General features: G+C 51.0%; 1 protein-coding gene and 1 long non-coding RNA gene across 2 annotated transcripts in view; one reads left to right on the plus strand and one right to left on the minus strand.

The window, feature by feature from the left end:
• Nucleotides 1-3,863: 3,863 nt before the first annotated feature.
• Nucleotides 3,864-9,068, minus strand: HLX (H2.0 like homeobox). Its single transcript, XM_525068.7, has 4 exons — nucleotides 8,462-9,068; nucleotides 7,538-7,717; nucleotides 6,573-6,757; nucleotides 3,864-4,728 (listed from the first exon to the last, which is right to left on the minus strand). The coding sequence occupies exons 1-4, from the start codon at nucleotides 9,066-9,068 to the stop codon at nucleotides 4,219-4,221; spliced, it is 1,482 nt and encodes a 493-aa protein (XP_525068.4). The 3' UTR covers nucleotides 3,864-4,218.
• LOC129136060 (uncharacterized) overlaps nucleotides 8,992-17,613 on the plus strand; it is a 51,242-nt gene continuing 42,620 nt past the window's right edge. Inside the window, exon 1 of the long non-coding RNA XR_008537346.1 lies at nucleotides 8,992-9,077. This is a non-coding gene — a long non-coding RNA (uncharacterized LOC129136060). The remainder of the gene's footprint in view (nucleotides 9,078-17,613) is intronic.

Raw genomic sequence — 17,613 nt, forward strand, 5'->3', positions numbered from 1 at the left:
TTTAAAGCGGTGTCACTACATCACGTGGGGGAGGGCTGAGCTTGCCTACTTTTTCTTCTTAAGGGAGGAAGAAGCCGGAGAGGGGACTAGGATGCCTGAAAACGATGGGAGACTGCATCAACCTCAGCCTCTGACTTCTCTTCCCCCGTTTCGTGCTCCATCCAGCCCACTGAGAGTCTCAGGTAGGCGTGGGCTTGAGCAGAGGTGGGTTCAGATCTGTGGAAACAGATTAAAGCTCAACAGGTTAAAGCTCAACAGATCAAGTCAAGTCCAGGTGCCCGCAGAAAATCCACTGCTACAAGCCCTGGTTTCTACCACACCCCTCTCCTGACTCGGAAGCTTTCGTTGGCGGTTGCCTTCCCAGACAGGAGAACCCAGGTTTCACTCTCCTGTTTCTTCGGCTTCTGACACCTTGAAAAGAAGCCTAGGCGCTCTTACTGTGCCTGCCCTGCGCTGGCCACAACCTAGTTCATCCCCTGCCAACATCAAACTCCAGATCCTGGGTAGAGAGGGCAGCCAGAGAAAAGATCCCAGAGTGACTGGAGTTCCTTTATGGTTGCCTCTGAGGTGCAAAGGATGTCAGAGGGATTTGTGGCAAGCAGAGTCTGAGCCCGCCTACAATCCACACGACTCTTTGCAGGGAGTAGAGGGAGAGAAGCGGGAAATCTCCCTGGCTGGTATAATGACCTGAGCCTCCCTTGGAAGCAGGACCTCGCCTGGACCTGCCCCGGGGGCTGACGACTTTGGCCTCGGGCTGGGGGCTGGGCACAGGAAGGCGAGGGAGACACACTGCTCGCATGGATGTCTATGCCCACTCTCGACTGAAGCGGGCAAAAGGGAGAGAAACGCGGCGCCAGCCTTCAGTGGTTTAGTCCGCGGAACTTGGCGCTAGGCAAATTCTCTGTGGAAACAAGCGCCCTACCCACCCACACAGGCTGAATAAGGCGGCAGAGGCTCCTCTCTGCTTTGCCATATGGAGGAGAACGGGGAAATTTATTCGCGTGGTTTTACCCACAAAGTGCTGAAATAGCCAGTAGACTGCCTGTCTCTCGTGTGTCTATATGAATCTGCAGGTCTGTGTGCGTCCACGTTGGAGGGGATGGGGGATGGGTATTGAGTCCCTACCCCCGCCCCAAGGGAAACGCACCGTGGTCACCATCCCTCTGTGAGCCTCTGTGCACCTTGGTAGCCTTTTTCGGGGGGCTCCGCGCCGCGGGGACTTCGGCGGGCTAGGCAAAGCTTTGCTCAAAGAGCAATCGCTGGCTGGAGTCTCGGGTTGTGTGCAGGAGGGGCGGGGGCCGCGGCTCTGTTCTGCTCTGCTCTGCTCCGGGGCCCGCGCGCTCTCTCCTGCTCCAAGCCTCAACCCTGAGCGGTTCTAGCGCCCCGCACGGTCCGCGCTGGGCCTTCTCTTCCGGGTCTGAAAACTCTAGGTCCTGGTTGAAGAATTTCGAGCTGCTTGGCCGCCTTTGCTAGCATTTTGCGCTGCCAAGAAGACCCCAGTACCCGGGGTCGAGAGAGCAGCCCTGGGATGGGACTATCCGGCCAAATTTTAGCCTTTCCTCCTGGCCACCTGTGGCTACCCTTCTTCCAGATGAACTGTAACTTTTCCGGGGCTTGTGATATTCCGATTCTGATGAAATGTGGAAGAACTCCACTGCTAGGGTAAAGCCCCGCAAGAACTTCACGTGATAACTGACTAGGAACTGGGGGTGGGGGTGGCGGAAGCAGGGGCGCCTCCTGCGAGCACTAGGGTGGTATTCGTCCTTCTGACTCCCGCCCTCAGGTGCTCACCTCCCCGGCTCACTTCATCCCTGAGCCCCCCAGCTCTGCCGTGCCCCCTGGCCTGGCGAAAGGTGGCCTAAATAAGGCAGAATTCTACCTGAAATCACATCATGACATTCCCCGATGATGATTTTCTTCACGTTCAAAGCCCCGGGGCCAGGGCGTGGACCTACGGTCTGGGTTTGGCGGTGGCGGAAACCTCCAGGCCAGGTGAGGAGCAGGGGAAAGTGCGGTTTGTATAAACCACCCTCCCCAACTTTCTTCCCTAGACTCCGCTCCTCAGCTAAGTGTGTGTGCCGACGCGTTATTCTCCTTAACGCCAGAGCTGGATTGAAGCGCCTCAAAATTCGATGTGCTTGGGATATCCTGCTTCCAGAATTTCAATATGTGGGGTCAGGGGAAATTTATATCGATAATGCAGACAAAACTGAGGTACAGAGGGAATCCTGAAGTTTGGCAGCAGAGCCTGTGGAAGGCTTGAAGAACTATCCCAGCCCTGGCCCGCACCCAGGCCAGGTGGGGAGGCTGCCCTGGCCTGGAAACTCTTGCGACACAATTAGGGATAACAGCTAGTTCATGTTCCTATTGAAGATGGGGTCCCTTGTGGTATGCTCTTTCTTTTCTCTTGACTAAATTGTACAACTCTGGTCATTCTGCCCCTACTCCATTCTCACTGATTTTGAATCATCTCGATTTGGGGACTTAGGGGGTTGGCTGGGTCAGGAAATGATCATCTTTGCATCCATGTGTTAGCTTTGGGACTTGTTATCTGTATCTTGTATCTGGCTATGCAAGTGTAAGAAGGCTCAATCTGCTGCCTCTACTTCACCCCTGGATGGAAAAGTCGAGAACAGAGATCCTGGAATGAGCTCCAGGGGAATGTCTAAAAGTGGAGGAGATAAGCAAGACAGAGGACCGCTGAGAACTTTCCCACTCTGGCCAAGGGACTGAGGTGTGTCCTAGGCTCTCTGACTTCAGCACCTCTCCTCAACTCATTCTGAGAACTGGCCACCCCGCCTGGATGCTGGGTCTGCCAGAGACCTTGTGTCCTTCACTTGCTCAGTGCCGAAGAGATTGGCACTGAGACTGATCAGGATTTCCCAAAGAAATCTATTTGCTATAAAATCCCCCCAAAGAGCTTTTAGCAACTCCAGACATTTCACAGTTACAAGCAGGAGGACAGGTCTTGGAGAGAGGTTTAACTTTTCACCTTTAAAAGAAATAAACAAACAAAAAATCTTTGAATTGCCCATCCTAGTAGCAGTGTCAAGGTTTACTACATATTTTCCAGCTGCAGTGGGATGGGGAAACTGCCTCACGAATTCTCAGCAGCTTTGGGGAGAAAGAGCTCATCTAGGCACCTCCAGTGGCCAAATTGCAAAGGAAAATTTTTGCGTGGATGAGGGAATGGAGGATGCAACTTCATAGTTCTATCCGTGGCCACATGTAGGCCAGGAAGTCCAAGTTCTGATCTGGGCTGTGCCTCTGCTTAACCTTGAAGAAGTCACCCCTTTGTTTGGCATGTTTACAACCAGGGCCCTGGCACTCTAAGACCCAAGCTTCCAGCTCTAACCACTGTGTCATGTCTGTCCTTTCCTCAGCAACATTGCAAACCTGTCCTCTACCCCCTCCCGGAACAAGGAAAAGTTTGTGCAGGGCTCTGGGCCAGCGCTTTGTGTCCACATAGTGATTACAGCTGTGCCTAGATTGACCCCGCCTGGCATCACTGCCTTCCCCATTCCAACTCTGAGTACTCTAGGAACTCATTTCGTCCATACTGTGAATGGGGAAACCATCTGTTGCACTGGCCTAACAGTTTCTATGGCCTGCTCCACTCTCAGGCTACTCAGGGTCTCAGAGGGCACTTTCAGTGGCAGTTGGCGCTAGAAATCTCTTAATTAGAAGCCTCTAAACCCAGACGCCCATCTCTGATGTCTGTAACAAGATGGCTCTGAGGTTGAGCCACTTCCCCTGAAACTCCAGCCCCCCCACCTTCAGCTGCTGCATTCTACAGTGTCCCCGGGACTAAGGTCCGGTTGTAGATCTCTGGCCTTAACAACCCCCAGCAAAGCCAAGCGGCCTTTACAAACCGTAGTAAACATTTTATTTACAAATTTAAGGCGTCCTAAGTGCCTTTGAGCCACGACCTCTGGGGCGAGTCAGAGAAACAGTTTAGTCAAACACCTCACAGTCGAACCAGCCTGCTCCCGGAGAGAAGTGTTCGGCTGGCTAGCAGGACACTGAGACTCCCCTCTGCTTTGGGCAGTGTCCGCTGCAGCCAGTCGGAGCAGCGTGGGGCGAAGCGTGAATGTCGGGAGGTAGGCTCCACGCTGCGTCTCCTGCCCTATCAAGTCGCCAACATACAGTAAGCACAAAACCCAGCCCATGGTTTGGAGGCTGCACGCAAGGCCCGGATCCCCTCCGCCCTAGTACAGTCTATAAGCAGCCAAGCGCGCCTTGGGCTGGCTCGGGGCTTTTGGGAGCGCTGCTGGCTGTGGGCTGTGTTGCAGGGAGAAGCTCCAAGGCGCCGCCGCCGCCAAGGCTGCTGGCGCAACCCGCACTGGTGCTGCTGCTACTAAGACTGCTGGCGCTGCTGAAGCTGAAACTATTGCCGCCGCCGCCGCTGCTCCCACCACTCCCAGCACTGCTGGCGGTAATGAGAGCGCCAGTGACAGGGGCCTTAATAACTGTTGTTTGGTGCAGAGAACGCTCACTCCCCTCAGTCCGCTCCGTGTCGCTGGGGGCCATGTCCAGGGACTCGGAGTCGCTGCTCTCGCTCTCAGCCTCGCCTTCAGAGCGGCTGGGGCTCCTCTCGTCCTGCTCGCCATCCGCAGCCGGGGCTCCACCTGATGGCTTCTCGCCAGCCTCCTTGTCCTTGTCCTTTTGGGCCTGGGCCTCCTTGGAGTGCCGCCACTTCATCCGCCGGTTCTGGAACCACACCTTCACCTGCGCCGCGCCACACGGGGAGACAAGAAGAGACACCGAGATGAGACCCAGGTTTGCTCCTATCCGACTCGCGTGCACCCTCAAGCCACCTCCCTGAGTGAAAAAGCAACGCTTACTTGGCGACTCTACCAAGGACCAGGCACTGTGGTAGGCGCAGGAGCCAAGGGGCAGCCCAGGGGAACACAAGAAGCCAGGAATCCTGGCCTAGGGAACCCACTAAGACCGTTTTCAAAATGCAACCCTCAGGCCCCAGGACTAAAATGACCTGAGTGACTGTTGGAAAGGCAGATTCCTGCACCCGACCCCCAACATACTCTCTCTCTACTCTAAATCCATGTATTTTTTTTCTGTCAGGACCCCCATGAGAATCTGATTAAAGTTATGGACTCCTAGCCCAGAAAAATACACATATGCCCAAGATATTGCTTACAATGTCAAGGGTTTGGTGTGCCAGTGTTAAGAATTCCTGCTCTAAGTTGGCCCTCTCCTCTACTGCCACTACCCAAAGCAAGTCCCTACAAAAGCAATACTTTTTTCAAAAAAGGAAACATGGGAAGCAGAAAGGGAAAGGGGTTTTAAACTGTTAATCACAGTAGGGTGGGGGCATTGTTGGGCTTTCAGTAAGACAGCATTTCTTTGGTGTGTTTGTACGCAAGAGCTGATAAGGACCTTGCCCCTGTTAAGGATAAACAAATTCTCCTGGGGGCTCAGAAAACAATGGAATTAAATGTGTGCAAAATTAAGGAAGGGGATAGAGATGGGGCAGAGAATCTATACAGATATATACGATCCCCTGGGGGACCCAACGCATTCACACAAGTTCCAGCTTCCCTTTTAAAAATAACATCCACAGCTGGTGGAAAACGGCTGGGCTCCTCGTGTGTGTGTGTGTGTGTGTGTGTGTGTGTACTGGGGAGAAGAGTTGTGTAATGGAGGTCAGAAAGAAACAGAGACAGCAATTTGGGGACCAAGGAGCTAAGAAAAAGAAGCCTGCCTCTGGCTTCTGACCTGCTGGGGAAAATCAGCACCCCAGAGCCAGAGCCAGTGCTATGGGGTGCACAAGAGTGACTCTTCCACAGTCAAAGCTCGGGTGGTGGGGGGTGGGGAAGCCCAGTTCTTAAATTTAAGAAAAAGAATAAAATTAATTCAGCCACAATACATTTCCTATTGTCTTGAAAAAATTCAAATAGGCAGAACCTGCTGAAATGCTCTTGGGTATTCTAAGAGAATCATTTTTCTTTCTTTCTTTCCCTCACCTCTCCCCTTCCTTCAGATTTTCTTCAGAGCCTAAGCCTTGTAATGTGTGGCCGCTCCAAGCGGACTCCCTGCCCTCCTGGAGCTAACTAATTCCGTTTGAAATTATATTTTCACTTCCTCACAACTGGGGATTTCACAATCCAGCAGAAGCAGCAGGAGGAGGAGGAAGGAGGGAGGGTGAGAGGGAAAAAACCCCAACAACAATCTCTTGCCTTTGGGTTTTTATCTTTTCTGAAATAAACTGCCTCCTACAGCGAATTGCACTACAGTTGAGTATATCAGTGTTATTTCCAGCGGCCCTTTTGCTTTCTCCGTGGTTCTTTAGCCTGTTGGCCAAAATAAACATGCAGTGCTTGTTGACACACATCTTGGGGATGAGCTCTTCTCTCGGTCCTTCTCCCTCACCCCATCTCCACCCTCCTCTTCTCCTGCCTCAAGTTGCGTAGTCCACAAAGCCTCTTGAAAGTCAAGATCTTGCGTTTGCACCGCAGGAGGCCAGTCGGCCGGGATGGAGGGGACCTACCAGACTAGGCCGTGCGCTGCTGCCCGCCCGAGGGCGCTGTGCGCTGGAGCCAGAACTGCCTTACCTGTGCGTCCGTGAGGCCCAGCATCGCCGCCAGCTGCTTTCGGTCCGGCTTGGTCACGTACTTCTGAATCTCAAACCTTTTCTCCAGGCCTTTCCTCTGCAGGTTGGAGAACACAGCGCGCGACCATGAACGCTTCCTTTTGTACGTCTGCGGCATGGTGTCCTTCGTGAGCACAGCATAGGGACCTGCCGCAGAACGGGAGCCAGAGGGAAGAAAGACAAGAGGGCCGTTCAGTGTCCAGTCCTTGACCTGCCAGCCTGGGGGTCCCCGTAAGGCTTGAAACTGTTTCGTGTTAACTGTCGATTCCACCCTCATTCAGAAAGCCCTTCGCGCATACACCGAATGGCCCCTCTAAGGAGGAATTTTACACGACAGTCGGAAGACCTAAAGCGAGCGTGGAGTGGAGAAGCCTGGCGGCTTGTCCTTTAATTCCAAGAGAAAAACATAAACCTCATGCGTGGCCATCAGGCCTACGAAGAGTAGACAAAAATGTCCCTTGGGCCTGAATGATGACAGCCCTGAATTGAATTATCTCGTGTGTGTGTGTGTGTGTGTGTGTGTGTGTGTGTGTGTGTTTATTCCCGCATGTGTCCAGGCACCCAGACATAAACTCGCCAAGCACAAGTGTTTGAGGTCATCCCAAAATGTGTATATGCTAATAAGCAACATTGATGCTGCATTTTTCAAGCCCTCTGGGGCGAAAAGACTTCGAGAAAGCCCCCCACCCCACCGTCCACGCACACATTTTCTGGGATCTCCAGGCGCCTCTACCCCTTTTCAAGGGGAACCATCCGAAGCGAGCGCTAGCTCGCTGAGAAATCTTTCGGTTTCTCTCTCCTGACTCCGTAGCCTCCCGCCCCAATTGTGAGATTGCGACACCGTGGCAGCCCTGGAGGCGTCAGTCCTGAGATTTCTGACTGTTAGTCGGCTCGCCCGTTAGGCAGTACTCTGGAGTTTTTCCGTACCTGGAAACGTGTCTTGGAACTGATGCTGAACTGAATTTCTTGGGTTCGAGTTTAAGGGACTCAGGATGGCAGAAGCCTCGTTAATGGGATCTAGAGATGCGAAGAACTGGCCGGCCGAGGGCTGCAGGCCTGAGAGGTGCACCCCGGCGGGCCGCCCACCGGTTAGCAGGGAAGTGAGATCTGGGGACAAGGGAAAAGGATAGCAGGTTACATCTCGGGCACACTCACACTCTCCGCTGATTTGTTCCTCCCCTTCCCCTTGCCCTGGATTCACTTTTATTGAGCGAAGTCAAGAGAGAACCCGTCTCGGCGCTGAAACCTCTCTCTCCCAACAGTTGCCAAGGAGCGACGCACGAAAAGTTCCTGTGTGTCCCTCACGTCCACATGCATGTATATAGTAAGCAAAGGCTTTACATAAATCGGCTTACGGCCTCACTTTCACGTGTCTTCCAAGAACGCCACAGACGCAAAACCTCCGCCCCAAGGTGGCCCCACTCTGCCCGCTCATCTAGGCGGTTTTGTTTATTATTTACATTTCCTGGGTGAAATTTTTACTAGAAATCAGATAAGTGCGAAAGTGTTTCCCAAAAATGCTTTAGCTGTCAGAAAATATAATTCTGTCTCTAGATACATTATTAAAGAGATCAAAGTCATGTTAGCAGATAATTACACCAACCACTTTTATAAATATTGATTCTAAGACGTGTTTTTAAAGAATCCCTGGAGTCATTTTTTGTTTGTTTTACATAGAACAGGTGAGTTTTAGACCTAATGTTTTGTAGTTTTCTTACAATTCGTTTTCTTCTCTCCCGTTTTACCGATTTGTCCTTAATTGTAAAAACACTCAAAGGCACCCCAAGCCAGCCCGGAGTCCGGGGAGTGGGTCAGTGGTCAGAGGCCTGCAGCCTCCCGCCCAAGACCTACCTCTCAGCGTGTTGCCTTCTTTGACTTTTGGGTCAAATTCTGCAGATAAAATGCGGTCAATTCCAAATTTGAGGTCTTTGCTGGAGGGGGCCGGGGCAGAGCCACTGTAGTGGGGGTTCGGAACCACTCGCGTCCCCGAGGCCGGGGGCTGCAGGGCGCCAGCCCGGGGCGGAGGCGGAGGCTGTTGCTGCGGCGGCTGTTGCTGCTGCGGCTGTTGCTGCTGCTGTTGTTGTTGCGGGTGATGGTGGTGGTAGGCGGCTGAGAGCGGAGACAGCCGCTGCGGGAAGCCAGCCGGGACTTCGGAGGGCGCCACCACTGGGGTGGGTCGAAGCGGGGATCTGGCCGCCGCTTGGAAAGAGGCGTGCGGGTGAACCGAGCCCAAGTGCGCGGTGAGGGCGGCGGCCGAGGCCCCTGCCAGGCCCTCCGGGGCCGCCCCCAGATCCCCCACGCCGGCGTGCAGAATGTCTGCGATGCAGAAGGAGGGCTTTTTGACGGCGGCGGGGTCCAAGGGGAAGGAGCAGCCGCCTGGGCCGGCCGAGGAGCAGTAAGCGGCCGACCAGAGGCTGAAGTTGGAGGCGTAGAAGGGAGCCAGCCCGGCTGCGAACATCCTGCCGGGGTGAGCCGCGCGGCTGCCGCAGTCCAGCCGGACTGGGTGGGTGGGCGCGCGGGGAGGGGCGCGCGGGTCCCGGAGAAGGCGGCGGCAGCCGAGGACGATCCGCTTTCGCTTCTCCGCCCGCACTGAGGAAGAGAGGCCGGGGGCCCTAGCGCCACCGAGGGAGGAGGCGAGGGCCGGATCTCGGCCGGTCACCGCCTCGCTCCCTGGCCTCGCTTTAAAGGCGGCGCGGCGCCCGCACTCCTCGCGGGCTGGAGGAGAGCGAGGGGCGCTGGGACCGCAGGGCGGGCGGGGGAGCCAGGGAGACGGGAGCCGGACACCGCAAGAAAACCCAAATAGCTAAGCCCTAAGAGCTAAATTTAAAACAACAACAATAATAATCCGTTAGTTAGGGGGGGGAAAAAGTAATAGAAAAAAAAAAAAACTCGTCTCTAAAAACTCCCAAAGTTTTGGCAGGAGCTTTCGAGTCAGGCCCGGGGTAGGACCTCGATCCGAGCGCTCATTGGTCATCCTCGTGACCAATGGGAGCGGGGAGTGGAGGGGAATTAGGAACGAGGGGGCCTGGCCGGACCCTAGCCACGCCCCGGCCACGCCAAAGTTTTTGCTGCGGCCGCGTGGGCTTAGTAGCGCACATCGCAGTGCTTCTTGCTACTCTGCGTAGGGGCCAGGCAGCCGCTCCGGAGGGCTCTGACTCTCTTCTAACTTCTGCAGCTCCGAACCGCCACGGGGCAAGGAGGGTTGATCACAGGAGCTTTCCTGAAGCGCTTGTCACCCGGGGCGAGTTGGGGGCGTGGGGAAGGGACGGTAATCTCACTCTTTAGGGCTCTGCAAAGCCCGCCTCCCGGTGGAGAGCGGAGCGCGCTTTGGCCCCTTTGCTTCCCTTCTCTTGACCTCATTCTGCTTTTATTCCAGGAGTCCGTGTCCTCGGCAAAGCCCCTCATCTTTCCTGGGCCCTTGCCCAAATGTTGCCGCCCTGAGTCCCGGCCCAACTCAGCACCGCGTCCGCCTCGTGCCTCCCAGGAGATCCTCCGGGAAGCGAGAAGGAGGGGCGGCCGCAAATTGGTTTTATTCTGAGCTGTCACACAGTGACAACTTGAACGAGTGACTTTTCAAACAAAATAAGACGGATGGCTCCAAACGTCTCTTAGACGCAGCCAAACCTTTCCCCGGAGCCTCAGAGGCTACAAAACAGGCTGCCTCCCGAAAGCCGGGAGAGCGGCACGCGCTTCCATCCTTTGCAGGAGGTTGTAGGAAATGTTAGCCTCGCTCCTCCACCACATCTCCGGATCACGTGGGGTTCGTTGTTTTGCAAGTGCCCACAAGAGCAGATTTCCGTGGGGTTCAATACTGCTTTCAATTCTGTGACAGCTTCCCCAGGAACCCCTTGGGCCTGGTTGCAGGAGGAGCTGCGTGGTGGTCAACGTCTTCCATTCGTGCCTTGGGTCTTTAGAACGCAGGGTAGTGGTGGTGGAGGTTTTGTGCAACATCGACATCTCTATTTTAAGAATTTCTTCTCTTTTAAATTATAGTCAGAATGAATTTCCCCACCCCTCTCCCAAACAAACCACAGGCCACCCAGATGAGCTGTTCTTGCACATTTTCAGGAAGAAAATAAAATAATACGAATAATGAAACCACGAAAACTTTTGTTTTCGATTGCCCTAATAAGCATCTCCTAACAGGGATTCTGTAACATTTTTATTTCCCTTCAGCACGAAGGCTCCTCACCAAATAAACCCAGAAAAGCAAGTGAACTTGCCATGCCTATCTCGAGTTCAGGGTTTGGGCTTATAAAATTAATTTCTGGTGTTTTCTCTAGCCCCTTGATGCAGATGCTATCCTTTTAAGCTTTTGACTTTCTCCTGGAAAATTATCAATCACTTCTGATCAGCCAGCACTAAGATCTCTCCCTCTCCCTCTCTCTCTCCCTCCTCCCGCCCTCCAGCTCTCCCGCTCTCGCTCTCCATCTCTCTTTTACTGAAAGGTTTTCTTCCCCTGCTCCACGCAGCCAGGAGAGAGGTGCTATTTCCAGAGATAGATGGGTGTGTTTGGCTGAAGGTAGGGGTACCTGGGGCGAGAGACGTATTAAGACCAGTTTTTCTGTGTCAAGGTGAAGGCAAAGGAGCGACAAGTACAACATGGGCAATTGAGGCGCTGGCTGAGGGTTCTGGTGAGCCTTCGGTGGGAGTGTGCGTAGCGGAGGCCGTGAGCCCTCTGCTTTCTAGTGCCACTTCCAGTTTGATTGCGTTTCTAATTTGACTGCAAACATTTAGACCTCAGCCTAAGCCCAAACTCACGGTTGTGAAAGAGGTGCATTTACTCCTTACCCGAGGCAGCGCCGCGCGCCCTCACCCTCTCTCTTAAGAAATAAGACTCCCCTATCAGCTTTCACCCTTTCCAAGGTTTGTGACGCTCCGGGGTGGGCACGGGATACAGACCCGGGGGAATGCGAGTCCTCGGGGTTCCCTAGGCGCCCACAACTCGCATCTGCCGAGATTCAAGGCCCGGAGCGCTGGGCAGATGCGGCGAAAGCGAGGCCCCGAGGCCCGCCGACTCCTCGCGGCGCCGCGAGCGTCCCTTTCTCCGCCAGGCCTGCGGCTGGAGTGCAAGTTGCAACTTCGCCTGCGCGCCCCTTGCTCTCCCAGGCCTCGGCTTCCTCGCAACCGCATCGGCGCCATCCAAGGCCTTACTCCCAGCTCCCGGGGGCAAACGCGAAATACAAGTCTTTGGAGCGACCCCCGCCGCCCCCTCTACCCCTTCCCCAGGCCCAAGCCTGGCCCCTGCAGGCCCCTCGCCGAGTTCTGAGCCCGCAGACTCCCGCCCTCCTTACTCCCCACTCTTCAGAACCAAGAAAGCAGCAGGAAACCCTGGGCTCGCCGGAGTTCAGGTCATCTCCTGTTTTTTGATGGGCTCAAACTCGGACTAAATGAGCGGATGTGCCTGCGAGATTGGTCTCAAAATAGAAGCGGACTTAGTATTTTAGGATACTGCAGAAATCCTTATTTCTTCCGGAGAAAAACTCTATAATGACTCCTAGCACTTCCCCTTTCAATATTTGTGCAACTTTATCTCCACCGGCAAGTTGCTCGGGTGACGCAAATCCGCCCTTATGTATTACAACTACCAAAATAAATGCACGGAAATCAATTCCCTTCTAGCAATGAAAATATAAATATACAGCTGCGACTTTCCCCTTTAATCTTTGCTTTCCGAGCGGCTCCGGGCTGTGGCGAAATGAACTGGCCCAGAGCTATTGAGCCGGGCAGGGAGGTCCTGGGGGTAGAGGCGAGGGCTCCCCAGGGCCTGGTAGCCATGGGGGTTGAGAATCTAACAGGAAAGAAAAGGGCCTGGCTAAACCGAATTAACTTGAGCTTGGTCTACGCAGCGGAGACCCTAACTGTGGCCTCATTTCTTTGGAAAATGTCGCATTGGCTGGGGTTTCTGATCATGCTGACTGCTGTTTTTAATGCTTTCAACTCATCCCTTCACTTTTCCTAGTTAAACACAGCCAAAGACGATTTCACCATATTGGGAATGGATAAGATCAGAGAAGGTTCGTTTTATAATTTAACAATATAGCTTATGGTGATTTAGGGTTTAAAAGGGTCCTAAATCAGGGGCTTATGCAATGACTGAGGCAAGAGATGGGTTTCACCATCCTTTGGTTCTACCTGTCTTTGGAGCCTCCATATTTAAATCATCAGTGCAGATTTTTGTCCCAAAACCAGAGTCACAGATCCACACTGAGCACAGGTCAATTGTAGTGAATGCTGGGCCTTGTATATTACAGGACCATAACTCTTCAAGGGCTTGAACTGGCTATATCTGCTATCTGTGTTGCTTTTTCTTGTACTTTCTGGGTAAAATAATGTGCAAGGCAGTTGCTCTGTGGACTTCGGAACCCCTCTCCTCTTAATTTCAAATATTCTTGCAAACATGGTACCTACTGGCTTCAAGAAAAGAGATGTAAATAATTAAATATTTACAATCAGAAAGAAAAAGAAACACAGCTTATCCAGCTACTTGAGAATTCAATAAATTTGCAGCAGCGTAGGAATCTGTGTATACTGTGCCTGTCTTTCTGCCAGCTGGAGACTTATGGATCACTGGTCCCAGCAGTCATACTTAGCGGTGGATATGGGAGTTCTGTTCTTTGTGGGTGCCAGATACTAGAGATTAGGACTCTAATGATCCCCCATAGACACACCCCCTACCCACACACGCATACTTTGGCCTATTCTAAGTAGGACACAACTCTCTTTCCTTGGAGACCTTAGAGTTATTCCAGAATTTCTGAGTTTTTGAGAAGAATTGGACTTTGCTATGGGGTGGGAAAAGCAAATAATGCAATAGGGCTACAAGCATCCATAGCTATTTGATTTATTCTTTTTCCTTTTCTCCATTTCCCAGATGTGGCAGATTTGCAGGTGGCCAGCTCTCTATTTGGCTGTGGCCCTGCCCTTGAACTTTATCCATAGGTCTTGCTCCAAAGTTTCAGACAGGCTTTTGGCTCTGATTCCATTTGCCCTTTCCTCTCATAGAGCTTCTCACATATTTCCCTTCCTCACTACTAAGATATACCACTTTACATATATGTACCTCTCTCTGTCTCTCTCTCTCACACACACACACACACACACACACTCTCTCTCTCTCTCTCTCTCTGGGAATCTTAGAAATGTGGAGGGGAGGGAAGGCAGGCAGTTTGGGATTTGCTCCTGTTTCAAAGAGCTGCTTCTCTGCCTCTCCAAGTCATCCTCTCTACATCCAGCCAAGAAAGACCCCAAATCTCATAAAACCTATGGCAGAACCCATTTCAACATGGCACATTATAACAGACTCATATACATTTGCAATGAAATCATAAGAGTAAAATATGAGAGACTATCTGTAGCATATATGAGCTTACATACTTCATTGCACGGGCTTCTATTTAGTAGCTGTAAACAGTGCTCTCCCACTTCCCATACATTAGCCACTCACCTTGGATTTGTTGCCTGAATTATTGAATCTGAATGGCTGGTTGTTAAGGTAGGAGAAGGAGGAGTAGGTGAAAATCATATATCCAAAACAGACAGGGATGAAAGGCATTCCCAAAGCAGTATTTCTCTAAACAAACAAATAAACCTTCTTCCCCGTGAGACAGGTTTTCAAGTTAGAGCACAGGTTCTAAGGCCAGAAGAGGGACTCAGGCCCAGACTAAAAAACAGTCATGGGAAGGGATCTTCTGAAGGGAGAGGATCCTGGAGCCAATGAGAGGGATTTTGCAGATAAAGCCAATGGGTTGTTGTCCCCATCTCAGTGGTCCCAATCTGCCTACCAGCCCCCGCCAGAACTGGGACAGCCCTGGATTTAATGACGGAGTCCCCCCAGCCCTGTCCCAGCCCACCAGGCCCAGGCCTCTCCCTCCCTGGAGGAGCCCACCTAGTACTGAAAGTTGGTTCTCTGCTGACACCTGCTGGACCATCTCTACATTGTTTTATGGCAGTAACCATCCTGTGCCAGCAACATTGTTATGATGAAAGTTGACTCTTCCTTTTGCAAAAATGCAGGTTTCTAAAATTGGCTTTGACTAGCAGCTGTTTCCTTCCATATTGCAACAATATGGGAAGATCTTGTATTGTGTGCTTAAAATCACTAGACCGGGCGAGGGAAGCAGTCATGGTTCAGGAATAATACTGTGTACATTTTACAGATCTTAAGGTCAATTCACATTTATTATCTCACTTTTTTAAAATAACCAACTGTAGGATGCCGACGAGGGATTATTATCCCATTTGACTTTAGGAAGTTGATCCTCAGAAAGGTTAAGTGGCTTGCCCAAGGTGACGTAGTTGGGAAATGGTGTTGGAGGGAACAGAGGCTAGGTTTTCTGGTTCATCAACCGGTATTATACCATCCAGCCAATTTCTTCAGGGGAAATGGTTTATTTAGAGGAAAAACTCTCTGCCCTCAATCAGAATGTGTACTGATTTCAAACAGGGAGCTGGAGAAAAGAAGTATATCTAACTCAGACACACTTCCCTGTCCTGAAATTTCTTTCTCTCCTCAGCATTAAATGTGGAGACTTCCTTGCCTCCCAGTATCATGCCACTTGTTAAATTCTAGTTTGGGCATCTACCCAAATGAGGCCCAAATTTGATTTGGGTGGATGCTCCAAATCAGAATTCAACAAGTAGCATGATACTGTGTCCAATTCACATCTGCAAATGAAAATAAATCCCTCAGTTTATATTCAGTTTTGTCTTTGCACTAATAAAAGTAAATCATTTTGACTATTTAAAATATCCAACCAACTAGATGCAGTTTGCCTAGGAAGGCATTTATCTAAACCTTCTCACCCACCCTCCTTGCCCTCCATCATAACATCCCGGTCACCTTTTTCCGTTGCAGCTGGAAAGCAGTCTATTTTGGTTGCCATCAAAGCCCTGACTTCAATCTCTATGACCCTCTGGATCTGAGAATGCCTCTCAGCTTCCAATGCTTCATTGCTCTCTCTAGTATTACCCTCATCTCCCCACCCTACACTTTTTCCCACAGCAGCCATGTGCAATGGAGATTTCCACAGGAAGCATGACATGTGAGGTGTTCAAGAGGCAGGAGCTTAAGAAGCCTGTGAGCAGATTTTAAGAGGTTTCTATGCAGACCCCAGAAGCAGGCATCCTTGACAGCAGGGAGCCTCAAAGCAGACATAGTGTTCCTTGTTATTCTGGTCTGCTGGAAAGTAAGAGGCTTTCAGTTGCTCTCCTCACTCCTTTGCTTCTCTTCCCTCCCCTATAACAAATATGATTTTAGTCGTCAAGGTCATATAGAATCTTCTGAAATTTCTTAGAATTTTTCAAACTTACTGCCAACCTCTCTGGTTGAGAATCTCCTTTCTTCATGCCTAGATAGAGAGAAATGGTGAGTTCTAGGGCCATGCACTCTGCTAAGCACTCTACAGACATTATCTCATGTGATTCTAATTTTTTTTATTTTTTATTTTTAGAGATGGGGTCTCACTATGTTGCCCAGGCTGGTCTCAAACTCCTGGCATCAAGTGATCCTCCCATCTTAGCCTCCCAAAGTGCTGGGATTACAGGCATGAGCCACTGGACCTGACCCTCTCTCATGTGCTTCTAAAAACAAGCTCAGGAAGGTGCTATCATTATTTCCATTTTACTTGGGGGTAAGGGAGGCTTAGAATGGTTAAGTAACTTACCTAAGGTCACAGTAAGTAGGGCACATTGGATTTGAGGCTGGATTTTTAGCCACTAGGCTCCTTGCTCATTGTTAATGTTTAATTTTTGTGTCAACTTGACTTGGCCATGGGATGCCCAGATAAACATGATTCTGGGTGTGTCTATGAGGGTGTTTCTGGATGACATTAACATTTGAGTTGGCAGACTGAGTAAAGCAGATTTCTCTCCCCAGTGTGGGTAGTAGGCCTCATCCAATCCATTGGAGGCCTACATAGAACAAAAAGCTGAGTAAGGAGAATTTACTCTCTCTACCTGTTTTCAAGCTGAGATATTGGTATTCTCCTGCACTGGGACTGGAATTTACACCATCAGTTCTCCTGATTCTCAGGCCTTCCATCTCAAACTGGAACTACACCATCAGCTCTCCTGGGTCTCCAGCATGTAGACAGCAGATCATGAAACTTCTCAGCCTCCATAATTGCTTGAGCAAACTCTATAGTTAGCAGGAGATCCCAGTTTCTGCATGCGGCAATGGCCTGCTCTGTGCATATGACTACCTACCTTTCCTGACAGCTGAGATCTCACTCTGCTTGCTTTCCTTTTCAGTTCTTCCCAGTTAACCCTCCCAAGGCCAAATAAGTTAAAACTGTTAAAAAAAAAATGGTGAAGTAGAGGCAGTGACACTTAGCTGCAACCAAATATCCGTGGTTGATTCTATGATGAGCAGGAATTGATAATCACAACTCTTCATTATAGTTTGCCTTGAACTATATGTTTCGTATGATAATAATAATTTTTTTTGAGTCAGGGTCTCACTCTGTTGTCCAGGATGGAGTGCAGTGGCATGCTCAAGGCTCACTGCAGCCTTGACCTCCTGGGCTCAAGCAATCTGCCCACCTCAGCCTCCCAAGTAGCAGAGACAACAAGTATGCACCACCACACCTGACTAATTTTTTTTTTTTTTTTTTTTTTTTTTGGTGGAGAAGTGGTTTCACCACATTGCCCAGGCTGGTCTCAAATTCCTGAGTTCAAGTGATCTGCACACCTCAGCCCTGCAAAGTGCTGGGAATACAGGCGTAAGCCACTGTGCCCAACTGAAACATGTTTAATATAATTCTTTGATAAACTTGGTTGTAATGTTATTTTTATTGTATTCACTGTGTTATTTTCACTGTGTTCACTGTGTTATTTTCAATAAATTCCTCTTCTTAATGCTTTCAACATAAGTTCCATTATGAAAGCAGTTTGGTGTTTCTGTTTGTGGAGATAGAGTCTCACTCCGTCGCCCAGGCTGGAGTGCAGTGGCATGATCTTGGCTCACTGCAACCTCTGCCTCCCAGGTTCAATCGATTCTCCTG

This window comes from Pan troglodytes, chromosome 1 (assembly GCF_028858775.2).
Source record: "Pan troglodytes isolate AG18354 chromosome 1, NHGRI_mPanTro3-v2.0_pri, whole genome shotgun sequence".
Taxonomy (NCBI): Eukaryota; Metazoa; Chordata; class Mammalia; order Primates; family Hominidae; genus Pan; species Pan troglodytes.

Excerpts from the sequence above, each read along its gene's own strand:
- HLX (XM_525068.7), bottom strand. The coding sequence starts at position 9,068 with ATGTTCGCAGCCGGGCTGGCTCCCTTCTACGCCTCCAACTTCAGCCTC. Across the intron at positions 6,758-7,537 it reads GTTCCAAGACACGTTTCCAG|GTCCCTATGCTGTGCTCACG; the intron begins GTACGGAAAAAC and ends GTTCTGCGGCAG. Across the intron at positions 4,729-6,572 it reads TGGGCCTCACGGACGCACAG|GTGAAGGTGTGGTTCCAGAA; the intron begins GTAAGGCAGTTC and ends GGCGCGGCGCAG.